Source organism: Pungitius pungitius, chromosome 3 (assembly GCF_949316345.1).
Source record: "Pungitius pungitius chromosome 3, fPunPun2.1, whole genome shotgun sequence".
In the NCBI taxonomy this organism is placed as follows: Eukaryota; Metazoa; Chordata; class Actinopteri; order Perciformes; family Gasterosteidae; genus Pungitius; species Pungitius pungitius.
The window spans coordinates 15,887,251-15,906,146 of NC_084902.1; the positions used below are offsets into that span (position 1 = coordinate 15,887,251).

Consider the following 18,896-nt stretch of genomic DNA (forward strand, 5'->3'; position numbering starts at 1 on the left):
GGGCTGTTGGAGTGCCTGGGGATGGGGTTTTGTCACTGAGGGTTATGGGACAAAAAAAAAAAGGCGCATTGCTGTGTCAAACGTGAGCCAGGCTCAGAGAAAGCAGAACCCGTCAGCTAAAAAAACCCAGTCAGAAACCTGCTGTCGCTGCAAACTCACAGTGGTAAACAAGTTTAAAGAGAAACACAAAAGGCAGAGGATAAAAAAAAAACTCCTTGATTGCAGAAATCTTAAAAACCACATTAAAGTTGGCCGTCTAGAGCATTATTGTGTCTCCTGCTGGCTGCTGGCTGCACCTCACAGGGTGGGTTTTACAGTATATCAGCTGGAAACATGTTAATAACAGCCAGGTGTATGTGTGTGTGTGCGTGTGTGTGTGTGTGTGTTCAGCTGGTGCTGCTGTGATCTGCTTTGACAATGAGTTTTGAAAAACAGCATTCAGATGCAGCTGAGCGGGAAAGTTTTCCCTCATGCCGTGAGTGTGGCTGTGTGACGTCACGAGGAATCTTAAGCTGTGTGAGTGAGGACTGTGAAAGAAATGTGTTTACCAGAGAGCGAGTCATTCCTGACTCCATGAATCACGTCCCGGCTTCAAACAAGTGTATATAATCGAATTGTGCCCCTCAGCTCTGAGTCACACGTTAGTCTGCATTCCCCTTGTATGGGTCAGACCCACAATACCTGCTGTTACTGCACTTCCCCTGTTTCCTTTTCTCTTTCCTTCTAATTGCCTTCCTCTTTTTATGCCTCCTTTTGTTCAGCTCAGTAACAACCCTCTTCTCTCTGCTATGTTGCTTTTTTCCCCCCCCCCTTTTCTCTGCGGCCCCACAATGAACTAATAAATTCAGAATTCTGCCCCGTTTCTGCTGGCTGGCCCCTCGCCTTGTTCCCCAGTGAGGGCGAGGAGAGGGGAGGGGTAGGCGAGAGGTATGAGGGGCAGCTTTATTAGAACCAGACATTTAGGGGTGTTGCCGCTGCACTGCTCCCTTTTACGGGAGAAAATGCCCCCACCCCGGGCTACAATGGCCGCAGAGCAGGAGAGCGGCAGAGAGAAACTGACACACAGAGAGAGAGAGAGAAAGAGGGAGAGAGAGGGAGTGGTGCAACTCAAGATTAGTCCAGGAGGCCACTCTTCCAGACCAAAACCTGATCCACTGCTACATGAATAAAGCACAGAGGAGTAGAGGATGAGTTAAAGAGAGGAAAAATACGGCCCGCGTGCGATGCCTTTGTTTAACGCGCAGGTTTTTTCTCAGGTAGTTTTGGTATTCCTTTCACCTCACCTGAACAGTGCAGCGGACTATCGGGTAGTCGCCCCCAAAAGCGGGCTGCCATGTTAAACGGAGACCGGTCGGCGTGGCCTCCACGGCTCTCAGGTGCTGAGGCTTCGACGGGAGGACTAAAGACAAGACAGGAAAAGACATGCATACGTTTTATAATCATCCCAACAAAGTATAAAGAGTATTGGTGGGCTGGTATGCGTGCTGTGACACCCACCAGTGATGGTACCAGATCCAGAGGTGGCCACTCCTTTGTGGTTATGGGCCTCACAAGAAAAAGTGCTCGTCCGGTTCAAACCTGGGCAGACAAACGAGATAACGACATGTGCGTGTGATTCGGGGGACGTCCTGGGGGGGGGGGCTTGTCCACGCTGAGTTGCACATTATGTCGAGGTGAGAAGCGGTGTGAAAGTTCGGACCGGAGTGAGAACGATGTGAGGGTAATAGTTTCCATAAGGTCAGGTGTTGCAATTAGTTACCGGGCGTAACGGTGTGTTTGTGGATATGAAAGTGCGGTTTTGAGAGTCCCGCACAATCAACACATCAAATCCAGCATTTTGTCCTGGGACCTTTAGTGCAATGCTGTCCCTGCCCCCCTGTCAGAACCTCGCCTGACCTTCAAATCCCTTCCAGGACTTTCTTCTTAAACCAGCTTTGTACAAAGTCTCCCAGTATGAATCTAAAAAGACTTCCTCTTAAACTCAAGAACCTCCTTTAAGTAGAAAGACTGCATGATCACAGCGGCTTATTTCTCGCCCTGTGCTTTTTACAAAGATTACAAAGAGAGCGGTCGTGTCGTGGGCTCAGGTGTAAAAAATGGCCGAGCTAGCGCCTTTGTGAGGTGGGGGCTCCTCTGAAAGGGGGGGGGGGGGGGCACAAATGCACCGCTGCACACACACACACACAGATATTTAACAGTGAATGAGTCCTCATACAAAGTGACTCACAGCGTGCTCACACACTCAAACAATTCGACAACACAACACCCCCCCCCCCCCACACACACACACACACAAAACCATACTGAAACATGTGACATTCAAGTTTTTACATCAATGGTTATCTAACACCCTGACATTGTCAATCAGTCACAAGCCCAGACTCACAGAACCGGCAGTGTGTGTCGCTCTGTGCTGACCGCACCATGCCTCCATTGTGCCGTTTGCCGGAAAAAGAACAGAGGGTACGAAACCCCTCTGGTTGAAGCGGTGGCGATTGTGAGAGAGGAAAAGGAGGGAGGGAGCGCTGAGGGAGAATGAAGTGCTCATCGGGCCATCTCGAGATTGCGCCACAGGCCCTTCTGACTCCTTTCCTTCCCCGTCAGCAAACCGCAACACAAACTCCCGACCCGCTGACACAATGTCCTGACCGGTCACTAGGAGGAACTCCTGAGCTCACGAGCATCACGCTGGTGACCGGCGGTGTTGAAGTCCTGCTGCTTCAAATTGCTTTAAATTTAGCAAGGTTTGGAGCGAGTGCTGCTGTAGCTTTTATGGACAATAAGACAATCACAAGCATGTGGACAAAAATAGTTTATCGGCCCAGGTCAGTCCTATTGAGAAAAGTGCAAAATAAAACGATCTGAAGCCAATACTATTGTACACTTTCCTATAGCTAGTGGACAAGGCACACATAGAGATCTGGATGTGACACTTTTCACCTGGAGACTTGATGCTACTGAGAAATGCGCTGCCCTTGGATTTCTTTATGTTCAAAGTGAACGCTGCGCCGTCTCTCTTCACGGTTCACAGCCAAATGCGATCATTTATCTTCGGACCTGTTGTCAGTCCGAGGCTCTCCATTCCAGAGATGTTAGTGTAGGTTACCGTCAAACAGGCCCTGGCCATCAGCAGCCAGCCTGCTCCGATGAGTCAAACCAGATCCTTCAACCAACTGCCCCCCCCCCCTCCCTCTGACTCAACCTGCTCTTCCTGTCCTCCTACCACTGGGCTTAAGGCAGGCCAGCTATCCGGCTGGGTGGTTTGCATTCAAGTCTCTGTCTTTTATCGCCTGCCCATCTATTTATCTCCCCATAGGAGGCCCTCTTACGCCCGCTGCTCTGTTTTTACCCATCAACCACACGACCACAAGCCACGTCCCCCAAATGGATTCCCTGGCCCCGGGCCAACTCTCCCTATAAGAGGGTGGTTTTGTTGGTGGTTTTGTTGGACCACTGAGGGGGGGGGGGGGGGTGTTGGCAGCCATTGAACCTATGAGGATAGTTGCTGTGTAGGCAGTACTGAATACATTCAACTAAACAACAATACATTTGAAATTGTCTTGTTTTTAGGGTTTTAAAAACTAAGCTGCTTGGAGGCCACAAACTGCTGACATCTTACTTGTCTAATGTAGTGCTGATATGAGATGTCAACTGATCAATGGTTAATAGCTTTAGTTTGGTTTGATCTGGTTTGGATCACTGGCTAGCTCACGGTGCTATTTACAGCTTATAAATCCACCCAAAGGTGTCATTGCGGAATGCAGGCGCCGCCGTGTTGAGAGCCGCCTCCGTGCAATAAAAAAGCTCACTTAAATAGAGCCATGCACTGATGGTTGTGACAGACGATACCTGTGAGGTTGAGCGTGGACGGCGACAGAGCCACGGGGTCCGACAGGGAGTTGAGAGGAGCGCCGTCCTGAAGCCAGATGACCCTAACCGGCTCTGGAGGTCCGTGGGCCACACAGCTCAGGGCCAGGGATACGTTGGCCACTACGGACATGTGCTGGGGCTCCACGGAGAAATGAGGAAGGCCTGAGCGAGAGAATACATTTGCTGAGTCAGGGTCTCGATTCAACCTCCGGATACAACCGTGGTGCTTATTTCTGTAGCTGCAGATGAACTCACCCTCCAGCTGAATGCTCCCCTCCTCAGACATGGTCTGGTGACTTTCAGATAGAACGGCACATCGGTAGGCGCCCATGTCGGGAAGCTGGACCTTCTCAATACTGTTGTGTGCATAAAAAGGTACGATTCGAAACCCGATCAGGCCCTGATTTAATTATTTGCAAATTTTGCATTGCAATCACACATGGCTTCAGTTTGGGATTTGCTCGGGTCATCTGGTTTCAAGTCGATCTACAACTGCTCCACAGCGGCTGGAAGTCAACGTGGTGACATACTCTGGCAAAACATACTGGTTAAGCAAGCTGAAAGGATAATGTGGAGGAACAGGAAATGATTTTAACCATAACTCGACATGGCCAGGTGTGGTTGCCTTTTGCAATTACCTAATGAATCTTGTAACAAAAGCGACTCTCCTGTTCACGGTAGAGACAGAGGCGCCTACCTGAGTGTGCTCATGATCGTCCAGCTGGTGCCGCCGGTGTGGAGTTGGACCTGATTGGTGTCCGCGTACAGAAGGGGCACACCGTCTCTCAGCCAGAGCACATCGGGGGGGTCCACTTCCTCATCCCCTGTGCCTTTTAGGGTGCACTGCAAAGTGACAGGTTTGCCCAGCGAGGAGATGACGGCGTCTGGGCTCAGGTCAAACTCCAGATCTTTGAGTAAGAAAGGGGAATCAAAATCGGAGGTTAACTAAAGACTTGTGTGGGTCAGGAGATGCGTATCTGTATTTACATACAGACTACACAGGAATAACATGGTGCCGCTTTTCACTGTTTATTTCAAAACTACAGCCCTCATTCATCCTGTTGTACTATAATGAAATGGCAACCTCAATACACCAACATTTTAACTCACTAATTAACATGTTACATGCATTTTACATCCATTCAACTTTGACAGAAGGTGAGTATTTGTGTGTGTTTTCATGCAGAAAGAATGTGATGCTGTCAGATCTGTCCCCCCCATAGAAATTAGAATAATAATACTGAATATCTTTTGGATTTAAGTGGCTCGGAAACATTGCCTTTATGGTAACACAAAACACAGGGCAACAGCAAATCATGCCGTTTGAGAAGCTGTCTCAATGAAAAGCTCAAATTCAGTTCTCGACTCAAATATTTAACATGTAATTGTGGGGGGGGGGGGCGGGTTTGACTTGATAACACGTGATAACAGACAGGTGTGTTGATAGTCCGGTGCTCTCGTGCCCGCTTACGGAGGGGCCGACCTGAAGAGGACTGTGCTGATACCGGGACAAAGGCTCCTTGTTGTGGGACGGCCGCTAAGTGTCGGAGCAGAAAGAGCTCAACCCAAACACTGGACGTATTCAGGGTTTCCCCCCAACCACAAGGATGGGCCCTGCAGGTCGCCCGCCGCGACGCCTGCAAATCTCTTCAACATCCTTCGAAAAAGGTTGCGTTTTGGTCCAAGCTTCAAAAGTAACAATTGACATTCCTGATGATACCGAGGGAACGGCTTGTGTCACAGAGCCGCACGGCCTTGATTTAAACACAAAGTTAGCAAGGACACATGGCGTGGATCTCTCTTTCCTCTACGGCATCAACTAACAACGCTGAGCGTCCACCGAGCGTCCACCGAGCGTCCACCGAGCGTCCACCGAGCGTCCACTGAGCATAGCACGGCTCTCTCACTTCTTGATAAAAAAAATTGCAAACTCGACCTTTGCATCTTCAATTTCAGGAGGAGAATAAATCCCTCCTTGTGTCACCGAGCGGCGGCGGTGAAGATTTTTCTCAAGCTTGTCTACCAGCCCTCCTAGTCTGTTTCAGGGCCGACCTTCGACCTCTGACACCCCCCCCCCCTTCCACCCCTCCCACCCAGGACTCGGCTGCAGCCAATCTCACGCATGACGCACACATAAATCAGCCGCTGAAAAACGGACGTGTAGCGTAAACAGCACCCATCGGCAGTACTAACGAGCGTTGTTCTGTAAATGTGTGTGTAATCCACACACACACACACACAGATCAAGTAAAGCTGCTTCTGGGGGATAAATGAAGGGGGGCCCCCCCTGAGCCCCTGCCTCACCGCCTCCCCGCCTCCTCTGTGTCCTCCTTAAAAGTCATACCTCCCTTTATTTTTGAGCTAGGCCGAGCCCATTCATGATTTGGCGTTGCCTTGACTTTGTTTCTGTTTTTTGTCTCGGTTCCATGCTGAACAAAAGGAGCCCTACTTTTCTTTCTGTTTCTGAGAGCTGCATTCATATCATAAGCCTGTGAAACCTTTTCATGTGAACGCAGAGGTAGACGGAAGACAGAGCAGGCCCTAGTTAAACTCTGTGTGTGTGTGTGTGTGTGGCCCATGGCCAGTGATTCATTTGTGCTTCACTACTCCATCTCCTCCCTTTTGTCCCCAAATTCCCTCAATGTCCCACACTGTTTTTTCATGATCCCACTCCTTCCACCCTGTCTCTGCTGCAACTCTCTGTGCCTCCCTCTCTCTCTCTCTTGTAGAAAATGTTAAATGTCAGTGCACATGCACATACCAAAAATACCCGAGACAGTCCGAGCATTTGTCTTCCCCTCTTTCCCTCCCTTTATCTTTCTGGCTTTTGGACGCAATCCGTAAGTCAGGCCCCTCCACTCGCTGCCGGGCCTCTGCCCTTTACTCTTAGCCTCCCTTTTCATACCATTCTTCGGATTCATTCTTCGCTGCACATTTTTGCCACCTCCCATCCCAACTCGCAGCCTTTTAACACATCCATCATTCCGATGGTTGAGCCTGAGTGAGACCATATCTGACTCACAGACCAAGGCATTCATCCGTGTAATGGTAAAATATGTTATAACATAATCTTATGCCAAAAGATTGATTATTGTCTGTAATGAAGCAATGTGAGAAGAAAAGGGAGACCCAAAAGTTGCCTTTTGCAGCTATGTGAAGGAGGATAGTCAAACTGGCCTTCACCCGAATGCTCGAACAAAGGAACCCTGTTACTCCCATCTTTGCCTTGATTCTTTTCCTGCTTGATTTGTAACTTTTCATTTGTGTTATCTCACAGGTGGTTTAGAGTTTCAGGCTTTAGTAGCTCTCGTGTCTGCATACCACTAGAAATGACCTTCATGTGTGTGTATAAGAACTCAGCATTTTCACTGCTCGGAGACGCCATCTCCACAGAGCACCGTGATACGTGCCTGTGTAGTTGACCTCCTGCTTGCAAGCAATAAATGGACTTTCTGCAACTTTGATCATTCATCAAGACTCCGTTTTATTAGACAAATCATTCTCTTCTACCGAGCTTATTGAAATATTCCACAACAATTTGGCGTCACGAACAGGATTCACTGACTGTCCGTCAGGCTCCGGGGGACCGTCCGGAGAAAAGGCCTTTTCCAGGATCACCAGCTGATGATCCTGCCTCATACCTCCTTAGACAAGAGAGAAAGGACGGGCGGAAACCGAAGGAGTCCTGATTGACGTCACGTGTATCCAGCGAAAAAGAATTAATTTCTACAGACTCGGGTAAGAAGTGGAAATTCCAATTATAAAGTAACAGTAAGAGTTGAACATAGCGGAAAAGGATGACTGATCAAGTGGTTGTTGTAGTCTGGGGAATATAGGCCTACATTTATTTTTTAACATTTGGGTGTTTTTGTTTTTATTATTTTTATTTTTATTTCATTTTGAGTACATGATTCCGGGATATTTCTGATGCATTATTTTATGCGAAGGTAGATAGGACTGTGTACGATGGCGATTTCACTCGGAACAAATTCTCCGAGATCGTAACACTCGCTAGACTACAAGTAGAAGAAGTAGGACTGTGCACGATAGAGATTTCACTCGGAACAAATTCTCCGAGATCGTAACACTCGCTATTGACTACCCGGGTAAAACAAGACCGTTGTTATAGACAACCAAACGTGAATTCTACCTGTAGAATAAGACCGTGGCTGTAGCACACGTGAGTTTTATGCTGAAGCAGGTAAAACGATATCACTGGTATTGACAACCATACGTGAGTTCTACTGAATTACCTTTAGAACAAGACCGTGGCAATATCGTAGCGTGAGTTTTACGCTGGAAACAGGCAGAACGATATCACTGGTATTGACAACCAAACGTGAGTTTTACTGAATTACCTTTAGAACAAGATCGTGGCAATATCGTAGCGTGAGTTTTGACTGGGGTTTTTGCAAAAGTTTTTCCTTGTATAAAGAAACTAAGCCTTACGGTGACGACTGTATTGTAATAAGTAAACCGGTAGGGTCCACACCAGTAAAAGATGGGTGGCCAGTCCGCAAAACACACGGAACCGTGGGGTCCGATTGTGGCAATGATGCAGCAGAAATACGGGAAAACATGTACAGAGTGTCTCCCATACTGGACAAAGGAGTTTGGGTTTCCAGAAAACGGCTCGTTGAGTGCCGCTAAACTTAAAATGTTAAGAGGGGATTTGGAAGCAAGGTTGAAAGAATTGAAAAGTGGTAAAAAAATCAAAGTGAAAGACTTAGAAATAATAGAGAAAAACCAGACATGTCTGGCACAATGGGAAATGGAATGTGAATGTAGGGAGAGAAAACAAATGATGAAGAAAATGACGTGTTTAAAAACTGAAAAACCTGACATAGAAACACAGAATAATCCATGTGTGTCTTCTCCATTGTATCCATCCCTGACAGGGGCAGGCGGTCTTCTCCTGAACACGTGTTATCAAATTCCTGCACCACCTCCAGTCCAACAACAATCATCACCACCACCGTACAACCCCAATCCAACGGTTGGCAGACCTGTAACACGCAGTCAAACCCGGCTGGGAGACCAGGGAGGTGCAGACGTCAAATCATGCTCACCCCTCAACCCATTCAAAGCTGACCCCACAGCCCAGTCCACCCCGGACTCTGCATGGTCAATCCACGACCCATCCTCCTGGAGGGGCACAGCCGGAAGAATTGTGGATTTTCTTAGTCCTAACACCACCATGGACAGTAAACTGGATGGGTCTTATATTCAAGCCCCCATGATTCAAGTTCTACGGCCACAGGATGGACTACCTGGGCTCGTATTCAGGCCCTGGACCTCCGCGGACATTCAACAAGCTGCCTCCCATCTGCCCAACATAAAAAATGGCGTGGCTTTTGGAAAAGAGTTCCTGACGTTTTGCAAAGAATTCATGCCCACCGGAGCTGAGGTCCACCGCCTGCTGGTCAAACATGTGGGCCCAAGTGACTTCAGCAAAATCAGAGCAGTGGTCACTGGTGCCGGCTGCGACTCCCACCAAGTGCACCGCGACTGGAGCAATGAGGCAAACCTCAACTACAGAACATTCATAACAGCCATCTGTGATGCTGTGGTTGCGGCCTTCCCAGCGGCTGTCAACATGGCACTCATCAACAGCACAAAACAAGGTAAAGCCGAAGATGTGACATTTTACTATCAGCGTCTTGTGGCTGCTTTTCAGATTCACAGCGGCCTCGAGGAGCCCACGGACCTAACCAACATGACCGTGTGGGAAACACATCTCAAGAACGCCTTCATGAACGGGCTTCTGCCCGACGTCAAAACTGCCACAGAACACTCTGTCGTGGGTCTGGAAGATGCAAGGCTCACAGAAGTGGTAAAACATGCACGGCACAATTATAAAATGTATGTGGAAAATCAAATGTGTCAAGACAAACGCAGCAAGCAGACTGGGGAGAGAGCCCAACTCGCGATGCTCCAAGCCGTAAAACAGATGACACTGGGTGCAGAAGGAGGACGAGACACCCACCCATCCGGAAATTCTTATGGGAGGGGCCAACAGAGAGGACGAGGCTGGGGAATGGATCGTGGAAGAAGAGGGCGTTTCCAAGGAGGAGCACCACGAGATATGCAGCCTGACGAATGCTTCCTCTGTGGACAAACAGACCATTGGTACAAAGACTGCCCCTACCGTTCTAACCAGGCACGTCAGCCACGTGGGCGACAGCGCCACCCCGGGACTGACAGAGGTGGTCAACAATTCGGCACTTCAGACTGACGGTGTGTGTGTGAGGGAGATTGCACGTGTGAAGGGATGACGACTGCTGCCTCTCCAAAACAGGAAAGTAGAAGACAACACACACAAACACAATGCTGCAATGAAGATCTGCTTCCTCGCACGCACACCCACATAAACACACACACACAATGCTGCAATGAAGATCTGCTTCCTCGCACGCACACTGCAGAACAACATGCTGTTTTGCTCAGCATCATTTCTCACTTAGAGCAACAGCAACGGAATACATCCACACCACCACCACTCACGTATGCTATGTTTTCATCAGATGCATACAAAGATATGCCAACTACAAAAGTAATTGTGGAAGGGAAAGAATTGACGTTTTTAGTAGACTCCGGGGCTACTCATTCAGTAATTAAAAAAAAAACATTTTCCAAATCAAAAAATGAGTGGGCGGTATGTATATTCTCAAGGGGCTTCAGGTTTGACTGTGACAGAAAAATTTACTACACCTATGACGAGTGTACACTCTGACGAGACTGACCTAAAACCTGACATAAAAGTAAAACATTCTTTTTTACTCTCTTCACTTTGTCCCGTAAATCTGATGGGCAGAGACTTGATGTGTACCTATGGTATTTGTTTGACGTCATCTCCAGACGGCCTTAAAGTGGTTAGGCGTAGAGCCGCACTCCAAATGATGCAAAAGGCTCCCTCTAATCCTCTTTTTGTGTATCAGTGGTGGATCCCGATCGATGACGCTCGGAGGCTAAGCCAGGCTGGTGAAGCACGGGTTTCTCCTCATGCAGACCGTATGAACCCTGAACACCTGCATTGCACGACATATGTGTCAGAGGGTCCAGACGACTCTTTTGAAGAGACATATTTTGAGACCCTCAATGATGCAATTGCCTGTTCTACTTTGTACTGGTCAACTTGTAAATCTGCTGTGTCTATTTCTCTGTCTTCCACGCAGAAAGAGCTGTTTCAAGTTCCCGGCTCCTATCCCCATGTCTCACTGTCTAAAGGACGCCTTGACCAATGGAGGGATTTGGGACCATTTGTGGCTCAGTGTGAATCTCTCACTGACTGGGAGGAGACAATCGATCCGCTTGTTCTGCGCTCCGCATCTACAGGGTTTCACAGAACTCACTGTGTACTTCTCACACCAGCTTGTCGATCTGTCTATGTGTTTTATGAGCACAACGACAAAGTTGAAACATTTTTAACAAATCCCACATCGATTTCTCCCGCTCTTGCTTCTGTTCCACAGACACTCTGGGCGGCACACAAATATGACGTAGGCTTGATCAACAACTGCCAACCGGTCGTCATCACTCCACGTTCTGACTTCCGCCCCCACAAACACCAGTACCCCCTGCGACAAGAGGCCATTGACGGTATCACACCTGTATTCAATTCGCTCCTGGAGGCAGGAGTGATAGTTCCATGTCCAGACTCACCGGTCAGGACGCCAATATTTCCAGTAAAAAAAATCAGAGATGCTGGCAAGCCTACAGAATGGCGTTTCGTGCAGGACCTAAAAGCAGTAAATGCGGCTGTTCATGCACGGGCACCAAATGTTCCTAATCCTTACACAATCCTAGCTCAGATTCCTCCTGAAGCTAAATGGTTTTCTGTTGTTGACCTGTCAAATGCCTTTTTCAGCGTGCCAGTCGACAAAGACAGTCAATTTTGGTTTGCATTCAACTTCAACGGTAAGCCATACACCTTCACTCGTTTGTGTCAAGGCTATACCGAATCACCCACAATCTACAATGATGCGCTCAGAGAAAGCTTGGAGAGCTTAACGCTCTCTCCCGGCTCTGCACTTCTGCAGTATGTTGACGACTGTTTAATTGCAGCTCCTACTCAGACGCAGTGTCAGACAGACACGCTTAAACTACTCAAACATTTAGCAAAGGAAGGCCACAAGGCCAGCCTTTCTAAATTACAATTTGTGTCTCAAAATGTGCATTTCCTAGGTCATGACATATCTGGAGAAGGAAAAACCCTCTCCCCAAAAAGAATCGCCGCGATCGCATCAATACCGAAACCCAACACCAAAAAACAAATGATGTCCTTTTTGGGCATGTGCTCATACTGTCGATCATTTATTCCAAACTACTCACAAATGGAACAACCGTTATCAAACCTAATCCATGGAAAAAATCTTACAGCACACGACAAAATAATCTGGACTGAAGAGGGTCATGCGGCCTTCACACAAATGAAATATGCTTTGCAAACTCCTCCGACTCTTGGACTGCCGAATCCGAATAAGCCATTTACTCAGACAGTAGATGAAAGACAGGGCTGCATGACTTCTGTGCTGCTACAACCACATGGTGATAAACTCCGCCCGGTTGCGTATTTCTCCGCAAAACTCGACCCTGTCGCTGCAGGACTGCCACAATGTTTGCGCGCTGTGGCCGCGGCTGAAAGAGCGCTCACTGCCTCACGTGACATAGTGGGTTACGCACCCCTCACTCTGCTCGTTCCGCACGCGGTTTCTTTGATTCTCCTCGAACAGAAATCCTCTCACCTTTCTGCGGCTCGCTATTTACGGTACCACACATGTCTCCTCGACATGCCGAATGTCACAATAAAACGTTGTACTAACCTTAACCCTGCATCCTTACTTCCTATTCCTGGGGATGGGGAGGACCACAACTGTTTGGCTGAGCTCCAAGCTCAGTGCACTCCTCGTCCTGACCTAGTGGACACTCCACTAACTAACAGCGACATGGTAATGTATGTGGATGGATCCGCCTCTCGCGATCCTCAGTCTGGTGAAAATTGTGTTGGTTTTGCTGTTGTTTCTGACTCTGGTGTGCTGTGTTCAGGTCCTCTGCCATGTCACCTCTCAGCCCAGGCAGCTGAGCTCATCGCTCTGACCGAAGCCTGTAAACTGGCTAAGGGTAAAACAGTCACAGTTCACACTGACTCTCGCTATGCGTTTGGTGTAGTACATGATTTTGGGGCACTGTGGAGACACAGGAATTTCCTTAAATCGGACGGTAAGCCCATCCTACATCACACTCTCATTGCTGAACTGTTGGAATCCATCTTGCTACCCACAGCTATTGCTGTCTGTAAATGTGCAGCCCACACGTCTAATACAGATGATGTATCACGGGGAAATGCTCGAGCAGACTCGGCTGCAAAAGCTGCTGCTCTGCGCTCGCTCCCAGCTTCCTCTGTTTTTCATGTGCTCTTAGGTGTCAGTTCCCTCCTCTCTTACAGCGATGCAGTCCCTCTCCACCCCTGATGAAAGACGGCTTTGGTCCATATCTGGCTGTATTTACACCAACGGCCTCTGGACTGGACCCGAGGGCAAGCCGTGTTTACCTAAACATTATTTTGCCCATTATGCTAAGTTGACTCATGGGTTAGACCATGTGTCAAAAGGTGGAATGTTACGTGCACTTAATGAGACGTGGTTTACAAAAGGGTTCACAGCATATGCACAAAAATTTTGTTCTGCATGTGTCACCTGTTCTACTCACAATGTAGGCAGGCCCGTGGGCGTGTCCAGCCAGGCTGCACACCCACCACCAACCCGCCCTTTTGAGCACATTATGATGGATTTTGTGGAGTTATCTCCATCTGAAGGTAAGAAACACTGTCTGGTGATGGTAGACATGTTTTCCAAGTGGGTTGAGGTTTTTCCATCAAGCAAACAAACCGCTGCAACAGTGGCCAAGGCCCTGATTTCTGAAATCATTCCTCGATGGGGCATTCCGGCTAAAATATCAAGCGACAATGGTTCTCATTTTGTCAACGAGGCCATTACAGAATTAAGTGCATACCTAGGTATTGATTTAAAAACACACTGCGCATACCATCCAGCCAGTGGAGGGGCTGTGGAACGAGAAAATGGCACACTCAAAACCAAATTGGCAAAGTGCTGTGCAGACACAGGTCTGCCCTGGACAAAAGCCCTGCCTCTAGTGTTGATGTACATGCGTATGAGAAAACGAACACGAAGCAACCTGAGTCCCTTCGAGATATTGTTTGGTTTTCCTCCTCACGTAGGAACCGAGGCACCGACGGCACCACTCCCTTCAACCGCGCTATGTGAACATGAAATGTTAACATATTGTGCACAACTCTCTTCTGCTCTGTCTAACATACGACAACAGGTTGCAGCCGCCCTCCCGAAACCAGCTGAAGGACCACTCCACAAACTGAAACCTGGTGACTTTGTGGTGGTGAAAGACTTCAGAAGAAAGAACTGGAAAGCACGACGCTGGCAGGGACCGTTCCAGATTCTCCTTGTCACCCAAACAGCTGTCAAAGTAGCTGAAAGGGCAACTTGGATCCACGCATCCCATTGCAAGAAGGTTCCAGATCCAGTACCAGCAGTGGGCTCAAGCGACCCTACCCCCACAACAAGTGTCAATCAACCGACACCACCGTTGCAGTGACCACGGACGGGTTCACAACGGGCAGTTGACCGACAGACACACAGTGCATTGTGATCTGTGTTGACTGTCTACAACGCGGATGCCTCACAAGAAAGAAGGTTGGCAGACTCCACATCCCAACGTGTACCTACGGACCAACACAAGAAGAAGAACACGACCAGGACCCCTCCACATAGACACAGTAGTCGTTTGTGTCACTACGGTTTCATTCGTATTATTGCTTGCTTCAGTCTCATTGTATCTTAGCATCTTTTTGTGATTTGTAATCAGCTATCTAAAGAGTGGTTCTCCTTATCATGGAACGGCAACGGCCATGGAGCCCCCTTAGACGACTGGGGGGAACTCGTGTAACCATGTGTTTATTTGCAAGTGTCACTTTGTTTGTGTTAATTCCATATTCTGGACATGACTCTGACAATGACCCCAACAGTGACTCTGACTCCCTGGTCGACCTCAACACTTACGACCTCGATACATACGCATAGTGACATTTTTATATTCTCATGTTTCTGTGTTCATTCCTTTTGTTTCATATTTGCTTGCTAAACGACCTGAGACTTGGTCTCACAAAAACATATTTTTGCAATATTATGTGTGATTAAAGAATAATCAAAAGAGTGGAATGTAATGGTAAAATATGTTATAACATAATCTTATGCCAAAAGATTGATTATTGTCTGTAATGAAGCAATGTGAGAAGAAAAGGGAGACCCAAAAGTTGCCTTTTGCAGCTATGTGAAGGAGGATAGTCAAACTGGCCTTCACCCGAATGCTCGAACAAAGGAACCCTGTTACTCCCATCTTTGCCTTGATTCTTTTCCTGCTTGATTTGTAACTTTTCATTTGTGTTATCTCACAGGTGGTTTAGAGTTTCAGGCTTTAGTAGCTCTCGTGTCTGCATACCACTAGAAATGACCTTCATGTGTGTGTATAAGAACTCAGCATTTTCACTGCTCGGAGACGCCATCTCCACAGAGCACCGTGATACGTGCCTGTGTAGTTGACCTCCTGCTTGCAAGCAATAAATGGACTTTCTGCAACTTTGATCATTCATCAAGACTCCGTTTTATTAGACAAATCATTCTCTTCTACCGAGCTTATTGAAATATTCCACAACATCCGCCACACCCCCACCCGCTCTACATCCCTCCCATCCGTTCTCCCTCCGGAGGCCACAGCCATTCATCCCTCCATCCGAATAGGAACTGAGATGTCAGTAAAAAAAAGACAAATCAGTTTAAGAGCATGGGCCTGAGGTTATAAATCTCAGAGGAGTCTCTTAACGTCTGTCTCTCCTGGTTGCACATCTGCTGAGGGCAGAGGCCCAGGTCCCGCAGAGACAGCGTGACCGTAATGGTGAAAACACAGGTGGAGGCCCCGGTGGAGGCCCCGGTGGGGACCCCGTGTTTTTGACCCACTAGGATTGTAGCAGCCTAACTTGATAATTACAACAGATCAGGACTTCTGACTGAGGCCACAAGGCCTGATAATGCATTCTTTTCATTATCTAACATTTATCTGTTTCTCAAGGTCCGATGTGACGTCTTTAAATGTCTCGCTTGCTCAAGTCCGAAACTCTAATAACTTCCACATTTTGCTGTTTCTGCATTACAAATTACTTTAACGTTTATTTTACGCAATGGATTTACTGATTAGTTAACTAATACTTGGCAGGTATTTAGACAAGCAGGAGTCTACAGTCTGGTATCTTAACAAAACCGCACCCCTTGTTGCTCTGCTACATGCCTGTGAACTGAGTTTCCAGTGTTGTGATCCTCTCACTTCCCAGCAGGATTTATTTTAAGCCTCGTCCCTATCTGGAATGCATCTCTCTAAATTCCAAAGTATTCTGAAAAAAACACCACCACTGGGTGTGGATATATTAAAAGAAAACAAGGATGCAAAAGTGTTCATGCTGCACCTGATCTGAAAAACCAACCCCTGCATCCCCCCTGAACGTGCTGTCACTCAATCATCACGTTGCACTGGAGCACGATCGCACCTGTGAAACTCATATGTCGCTTTTCCCAAAAGGACTTTTTGAGTGTAACGCATTCTTTCATGCAGGCCAGATGTTGAGCTCACGTGCAGCTCTGTGTTTGCGCGAGCCGACCCCAAAGCAAATGCGCGTAATGAGTTATAGGAGCAGAAAGCTGACCGGGCTAATTGATCGTTAGGAGGGTTTTGTTTCCCCCTTGTGAGGGTGACGGTAAGGGACCGCAGCCCCGCGCCGAACCGAAGCGCTTTTACCTGTCACAGTGCCGCCGGCCGCCGGCCTCCAGGCGCAGAATAAGACGGCGAGGACCAGAAAGAACCACTTGGACCCGCTCATGGCGTTTCTCCCTCCGAGGATGTGCTTCAGCAGAAGAGCAGTCACGTTGGGAACGTCCCAGGACTCCATCACCGCATCTCCGCCGCTCCGAGAAGCCCAAAGTTGATACGGTGGGAAGAAAAAGTTTGAATGCGCCTCCGGCCGAAGAGTGCGGAGATTTATCCAAAGATGAGCCAAATAAAGTCAAGCGGATCCCGTCGTTTCGCTTCCCTTATTTGTTTATCTTGAATAGAAACAGAATGTAGAAACTTCTCAGAAGTCTTGTAGCTTTACTTCTTCTTCTGTGGTTTTGGTTGATCCGGACACTGTCCGCAAATCCGCAAGAACGAGAAAATGCGCACGGCAAAAAAAAAGCGCTCCGAACTTTTTCGGCCGCTGACAAACTTGCACAAATATATTCTTAAAAGGGAGTATTTTTTATCAAACTAGTGTTTCAAGCAGTCGGTCGTCCTCGGCCTCTCTCCTGTCCCACCGGTTCCCCTACACCCCTCAGACATCCCCTCTCTCTCTCTCTCTCTCTCTCTCTCTCTCTCTCTCTCTCTCTCTCGCTCGCTCTCGCTCTCTCTCGACTCTTCAAACAGGATTCAAATTCCTCAACTCAAAGTTCTTTCCACCCTCCTCCTCCTCCTCCTTTCTCTCAGTGGATGTGAGAAACCCTGCGGCATGCTGATTGTCTCAGCACAATCCCTTCATTCGCTTTCTTAATTACACGCTGGATCCCCTGAAGTTGTAAAATAGTGCACTTTTATGTGTGAATCAGCAACATTTTAGGTGACACAAGTCATTGCAGATGATCAATTACTCTGAGAATGAATGAGACACGGGGAGTAGAAGCTGTCATCATTGTCCTTTTTAGTAACTGCATTTGTTTACCCAGTCATTCGCAATTCATTAAGTCTCACATTATTTCGAGGCTAATGTGAACTTCCTGATTTTAAAGTACCTGTATGTTTTCCATATTTATATCCTTAAATGATATATACATATGTATAAATATTATACATATTTGAATGCTATATTTATTGCATTCTTTTTCCTTGGTTTTTGTCATTATTCTACGTTTAACATTATATTGATATTTATATTGATTTTCATTTAAATGAAGCTTAAAAAAAGTGAAATCAATTGGCTCTCCATTTCTTGAAATGATGGCTTAGTGGCTTAATAGACTGGCTAATAAGCAAAAGCCTCGGCCTTCCTTCCATCGGCCTATAAATTAAACATCAGGTAATTTAATGCTAAAAGTACTTTCTACCATTGTTATGTTCATGTCTTATTTACAATGATGGAGTCTGGGGAAAAAGAGACAGTATTTAACACATTTGTTACCATACTATGATAACTATGTTCTCAGAAGAAGTTTGACTCAGCATCATTAGATGTAGTCTAAATCAAATGTGCAGTCCTTGTTGATTCCTATCAGCAGTAGGGGGCTCGCTGTGTTTTGGTAGACTGTGATGTCTGAGGTGATTGTGTGTGTTTGGACGGAGGTGGCGCAGTTCACATACCATTCATGAATAATTGATTTGCTGCATAGATTCCTGTTTTTTTTCCCATGAACTTCAACGGGAGTGGTCCGGGACTCAGGTTGCAACAACCTGGGTCCCGCTGGCCCTTTAAGAGTGGCTCTGTGGACAGTGTTGTGTTCCCAGGGTCTTTAATGGAGACAGAGAGGGAGACTGAGAAAGACCCCATTGTGTATTCTCTTTTCAATGGGAACTTGAGCAATGGTGCTCTCGCTGCTCCCAGATAGAAGATGGACGAGGGGAGGAGGGTCACAGAGGGGGTCCTGGACAAGAAAGAGGGGTGTTCTGCTCAGAAACACAATGTTTTTGGGGCTGGATGGGCCTGGAAGCAGTGAGTGTTTTGGTTTTGAGGGGGATGGGCACTGGCTCTGCAGCATTACAGTGTTTAGGTTTTCATGTCGTACCAAAATCCACCAAACCTGTTTCACCGAACAGACAGATTTAAAGACAGGGACTTCTAGGTAAAGACTACCCTGTCTCCACTGCCTGCTGAAGCAAACGACCCGTTGGTGTTGGAGAAGACGACTAATTGGCTGGCA

At 47.5% G+C, this 18,896-nt stretch overlaps 2 protein-coding genes across 7 annotated transcripts in view; one reads left to right on the forward strand and one right to left on the reverse strand.

Moving 5' to 3' along the window:
- LOC119213202 (tyrosine-protein kinase receptor UFO) overlaps positions 1-17,341 on the reverse strand; it is a 31,411-nt gene extending 14,070 nt beyond the window's left edge. For all 6 annotated transcript variants that reach the window (XR_009955922.1, XR_009955926.1, XR_009955925.1 and 3 more), the window contains exons 1-6: positions 16,750-17,341; positions 4,568-4,778; positions 4,126-4,226; positions 3,850-4,032; positions 1,498-1,578; positions 1,284-1,399 (exon numbers count right to left, since the gene is read on the reverse strand). Coding sequence is in view for 1 of the 6 variants with exons in the window: in XM_037464341.2 (XP_037320238.2) it covers positions 1,284-1,399; positions 1,498-1,578; positions 3,850-4,032; positions 4,126-4,226; positions 4,568-4,778; positions 16,750-16,900 (843 nt within the window). In the remaining 5 variants the exon portion in view is untranslated. The remainder of the gene's footprint in view (positions 1-1,283; positions 1,400-1,497; positions 1,579-3,849; positions 4,033-4,125; positions 4,227-4,567; positions 4,779-16,749) is intronic.
- On the forward strand, positions 10,515-15,545 carry LOC134126988 (uncharacterized). Its single transcript, XM_062561262.1, has 2 exons — positions 10,515-12,818; positions 14,215-15,545. Exons 1-2 carry the CDS (start codon positions 10,515-10,517, stop codon positions 14,497-14,499), a joined length of 2,589 nt encoding a protein of 862 aa, XP_062417246.1. The 3' UTR covers positions 14,500-15,545.
- Positions 17,342-18,896: the final 1,555 nt, after the last annotated feature.

Coding starts and splice junctions, on each gene's coding strand:
- LOC134126988 (XM_062561262.1), top strand. CDS start 10,515: ATGAGTGGGCGGTATGTATATTCTCAAGGGGCTTCAGGTTTGACTGTG. Junction 12,819..14,214: donor CACTAACTAACAGCGACATG/GTAATGTATGTG, acceptor ATACGACAACAG/GTTGCAGCCGCCCTCCCGAA.